The sequence below is a fragment of the Gavialis gangeticus genome, unplaced genomic scaffold (genome assembly GCF_001723915.1).
Source record: "Gavialis gangeticus isolate Ggan-Ray unplaced genomic scaffold, GavGan_comp1, whole genome shotgun sequence".
Classification (NCBI taxonomy): domain Eukaryota; kingdom Metazoa; phylum Chordata; order Crocodylia; family Gavialidae; genus Gavialis; species Gavialis gangeticus.
In genome coordinates, this window is record NW_017729032.1 from 9,748,565 (window position 1) to 9,752,916 (window position 4,352).

The 4,352-nt window shown below is 43.8% G+C and overlaps 1 protein-coding gene across 4 annotated transcripts in view; it reads left to right on the forward strand.

Annotated features, from left to right (window-relative positions):
• The window catches only part of DDIAS (DNA damage induced apoptosis suppressor), a 29,290-nt gene extending 25,911 nt beyond the window's left edge, over positions 1-3,379 (forward strand). For all 4 annotated transcript variants that reach the window (XM_019525009.1, XM_019525008.1, XM_019525006.1 and 1 more), the window contains one exon: positions 555-3,379. In XM_019525009.1, coding sequence (XP_019380554.1) covers positions 555-3,116 — 2,562 coding nt within the window. In that variant the 3' untranslated portion in view covers positions 3,117-3,379. The remainder of the gene's footprint in view (positions 1-554) is intronic.
• The last annotated feature ends 973 nt before the right edge of the window (positions 3,380-4,352 follow it).

Consider the following 4,352-nt stretch of genomic DNA (forward strand, 5'->3'; position numbering starts at 1 on the left):
TAGATGAGCTGCTTGTGGCTCCATCCCACATGCTGCCCTGGCAGGGCCTTGCCTGCCTGAGCCACAGCCCCACTCCCTCTCTCACCGCTGGGCCTCAATCTGCACCCCCAGATACCTTTCTTAAACACTTATTAGTACCTAAATTTCAGGGGAAATATTTACTGTCCACTGAACTCCTACTCATTTGTGCAGTGTTTCACTGGAGGAGAAAGTACTGTGAAGATGGAATGTAGGTGTTGGTCTCCCTGGTGAGGTCCTTTCTCCACTGAATTCATACAGATCTTTTTCTAGTCCCTCTAAAAAAAGCAGTTGCTGCTATAGACTAAGGGCTTTTGGTTCAAATGTTTTCTGTAGCCCTCAGAAGCACTTCTTGGCAGGGTATGGTCTCCTCTGGCTAGCAGGGGCTGCAAGGGAGAGAAAACTCCTTAAACTGTAGTTTAAAATAAATTCTGAGCTGAAATTTATTTGGGCCTTTCTGGCTCTCAAGCCCCATAAAATCTTGTTCTGTTGTCTACACAAATCATCACGGTAAAGCCTAATTAATTCTTTTGCAGGGTTCTAAACACCAAGATGGAGGGCCCTCTGCTTCTGACAGCATCTTCCAAAACTGCTCCAGAATTAATAGTCAAACAAAAGATCTTACAGCTTGCCAGATCTTCCTGCCAAACACTGCTGTTGCTGGCTTTACAGTTATCAGCTACTTCTATCGGCTCTGGCAGTCTACAGACACCAGGCACAGTCACAGCAGTTCATACTCACCTGACAGTCCTTTAATTGCAATAGATCAGCCTACCAGGGAGCTCAGCAGTTTTTGCAGCTCCAGCAGCAACTCCTGTTTTGTTCAGTCAGGAAGAGAGAGCTTTTCAGGGCCCTGGCAGCAATCCTTTGGACTGACTTCATCTTCTGTGGATTGGGTAACAACAGAAGATGTTTTAGCTTTGGAACTAGGAGAGGATCCTGGTAAGCGGAATAAACAAGAGGAGAGACCTTTCTCAGCAGAACCGTGCAGTATCATCCCCGGTAATGAAACTGTTCTAAGGGTGGAACTCCATAACTCTTCTAGGGGTGAGAGACATGAACAGAAAGATCATGAATTCAGTTCACCGCATCAACAGCCAGACACTGATAAATTGGAGAGCATTTTCTCTCTAAAGAGAGACTTGTCAACACCCAGCAGCCACTCAAGGTTATTACACAACTCCTTGGAATTTGAGGTAAAACACTATTGCCCAGAGATTGCTAGCAGATATGACAAATACCAAGAAAAATCTAGGAACTCTGTTTTTCATCAAAGACAAGATTATTCATTCTGCTGTTCAGCTCTGTCACCTGATCCTTCAAGCACAGCCAGAGTGTCTGAAGATGACCCTATGATTTGGGATGAGTTGCCATTCTCTGAAAGTCTGAATGAATTCATAGCCAGAATTGAAAATAACAAGAGTGCAGAGCCCTCGATAGATTCGGCTACACACAAACATTCCCTCCTTGAGAATGATGAGGGCAATAAAAATCTTGCCAAATCCTCACAAGGCACTGGGGCTGATGATTTCCAGGCTGTATGTGCAACTGGGGGGTCCTCACACCTACAGGAGAATATGAATACTTGCCAAGAGCCTGTTCTGTCCTGTCATCAGTCAAACTTGAAACCAGTAAGTAGCAAAGCATTACAGCACAAGTCTTCATGCAGCCTTTTATCCACAAATATTAAAGAAGACAATGGGTCTTGTTTTATAGCTAATCCACCTCTGCTGGTTCAGACCCAGTGCTCACCAGTAATATTGAAGCCTCATTCAGAGGGCAGTGTTCTACATTCCAAGGGAGCAAATATTACTATTTCAAAGTCCATCAAGTGCCCCACCAACTTAAAAAGTCCTGTTGAGCATGGAGACGGCCCATATTTACAAAGAAGACAGAAACATGCCCATTTACGTTCTGTACGTGGCTGTTTAGCCAATTGGGAAAACAAAGAAAATTCTGTTTACCCTCCAAACCAAAAAACAGACCTTACAAGTTGTTGGGCAATGGGCTCTACTTCTGCAGCCCTCTCTAGTACTAAAATTACAGGCAAAAGAGAATTAAAACCGTTGACAGACTTGCAACAAAAGACCTGCAGAGCTGTAAATGAGAGAGACTTATGGAATGGCAGCTGCCCTGAAGGCAGCTACAATGCTTCTGCTGACCTGTTTGATGCTACTGGTGGGGAGGAGGAAATCGCAATAGATTTTTTAAGTAAGTCTTATAACTCTTCAGCCAAAGATTATGTTTCGACTCAAAAGCACACAGCATCTGAGTTAGCACTTAGTCCATTTGGTGATGGCTGCAGCTATTCACAGTGCCAGTTCTTGCATAGTTCCTCTCCTGCTTTTAGTAAACACAGTACACCTATAAGTTATTCATTGTGCAAATCAGAACTCGATACGGTAGGTACCCCAGACTTTGTTCCTGATTCACAGTCAACTCCTGTTGCAAGACCTCTTCAGAAATTAAGACCATATAGGGAGAGAGACTCCATTTTCCCTAAACTGCCCTCTAAAAATTGCACTAAAATCAGTTCCAGATGGAAACAACCTAGATCTTCCTTTAAAAATATTTTACTGAGACAGCTTACCAGCAGACTGCTAAAACATGAAAGGTCAAGTAGTAATCCAAGAGCCACAGACATCAATAAGCCTGATTCACAGCAGTTGTTTACCAACAGTGAGTTACCTGAAAATGACTCTGACCCTGAAGAATGGATCCCTCCATCAGCAACAAAATTGTTGCAGCCAGCTGAATTTTCTAATTTAAAAACCGTTGGGTTGCAAGCCAGGAGACCAGCTATCTGCAAACACACAGATGACGAACTTGTTTCTGAAAACAAAGGGAGCAGTGGAACTGATAGACGTTTAATAAGCAGGGCTGAGATTCTGAAGACTCCTACATCTACATGTGCCACTAAGGCCTTTCTCTTAGAAGATTCAGCCCCGGGAGCTTGCTTCTGCTCAGAAATCAAGAGCTGTCTCTCATGTGCAATTGATTCAAGGGGCATATTGGACTTAGCAGGTAATTGGTCTCCTGAACTGTTTACAGAAAATTTCCAAGCACAGAAGCTTGTTTTTCCAAAACCAGTGTCCTGAAACAGATCTCTACTGTGCCATGTCCTTTATATTTTAACCCTTTGGAAGGATGATCTCCTTACCAAAAGAAGAAAAGCATTATTTTAAAAAGAAGTTTAATTATTCATATTCTTGGCATCTATTGTCTAAAGATGAATTCTGTTTATATGCAAAGCCATGTACTGCACAGAGGTTGGGGCACACTGAACCCTGCTCTCACTTTATTTAATTGTGGATTAAATGACTTGGCCCTAGAACATGAAATAAAAGTTTACTTACATGTGAAAGATTACTTACACTATTGCCCAGAGTGTAAAAGTTTACTCTGAGCATTGTAATTAGAGTTGCACAACCTACTTATGTGAAGTTTTGCATTGACAAGAGCTTGCATCTTTCCCACGGAGAGTCTTAGGGTGCAGCCCCACATGCTGGAGTGTGTGCTTGCAGCAGCAAAAAAAATAGTGGAACAAATTTGTGCCATTGCTTTTTGCCACTGTGCATATCCCTACACCATGGGCTTTCATGTGGGACAAAATGCCTCACTCTTTGGGGAAACTGCTGTTTCCCTGCTCCTCCCAGTCCCTGGCATACTGGAGGAACCGGGGCAAAATTAGAGGAGGGGAGATACTCTAGCTGGCAACCAGAGCATCTCGTAGGAGAACTGAGCCTCTTTGTCTGCCAGCACCTGCTCCTGTAGCAAATTTTGTCCCCACCTGATCAAATGTGCTCTGCATTGCGAATTTAATGGGCAGTGGCAGTGCCACCACAAACTCCACGTGCCTGCACATCTGGATCTGGTATTAGTGACACACTTCTCTTTGCCATATTTATGCTGCTTCTGTTAACTTCTGTGAAATGCTGACTGCTAAAGCCAGAAGCAGACCAAAAATGCGGTATGTCTTCTGGATGCGTGTAGCAAATGGACCTCATTGTACACCACTGGCTACTAGTGCTAGAACTAGACGTCAGATGACTTGGATTCAGTTCCATCTCTGCTGCCTAGCTTTGCCTGGATATCCTTATGATACTTCTAATGCTCCTGACCAGAAACCAGCTCTAGTGAGTATTGCAGCACCTAGCGTTCAGGTGTTTGGCCTACATACCACAAGCTGGAGCCCTGAGTTAAGTGCCTAGGGTCCCGGTACAATGCATAGAGAGCTGGGTGCCTCTGAATGGAATCCATAAAAATCTGCACACAAGACAGGGAAAGTTGCTTCAGCTAATCAGCAAGGAAATGCTCAAGATAAGGGTGTTTCT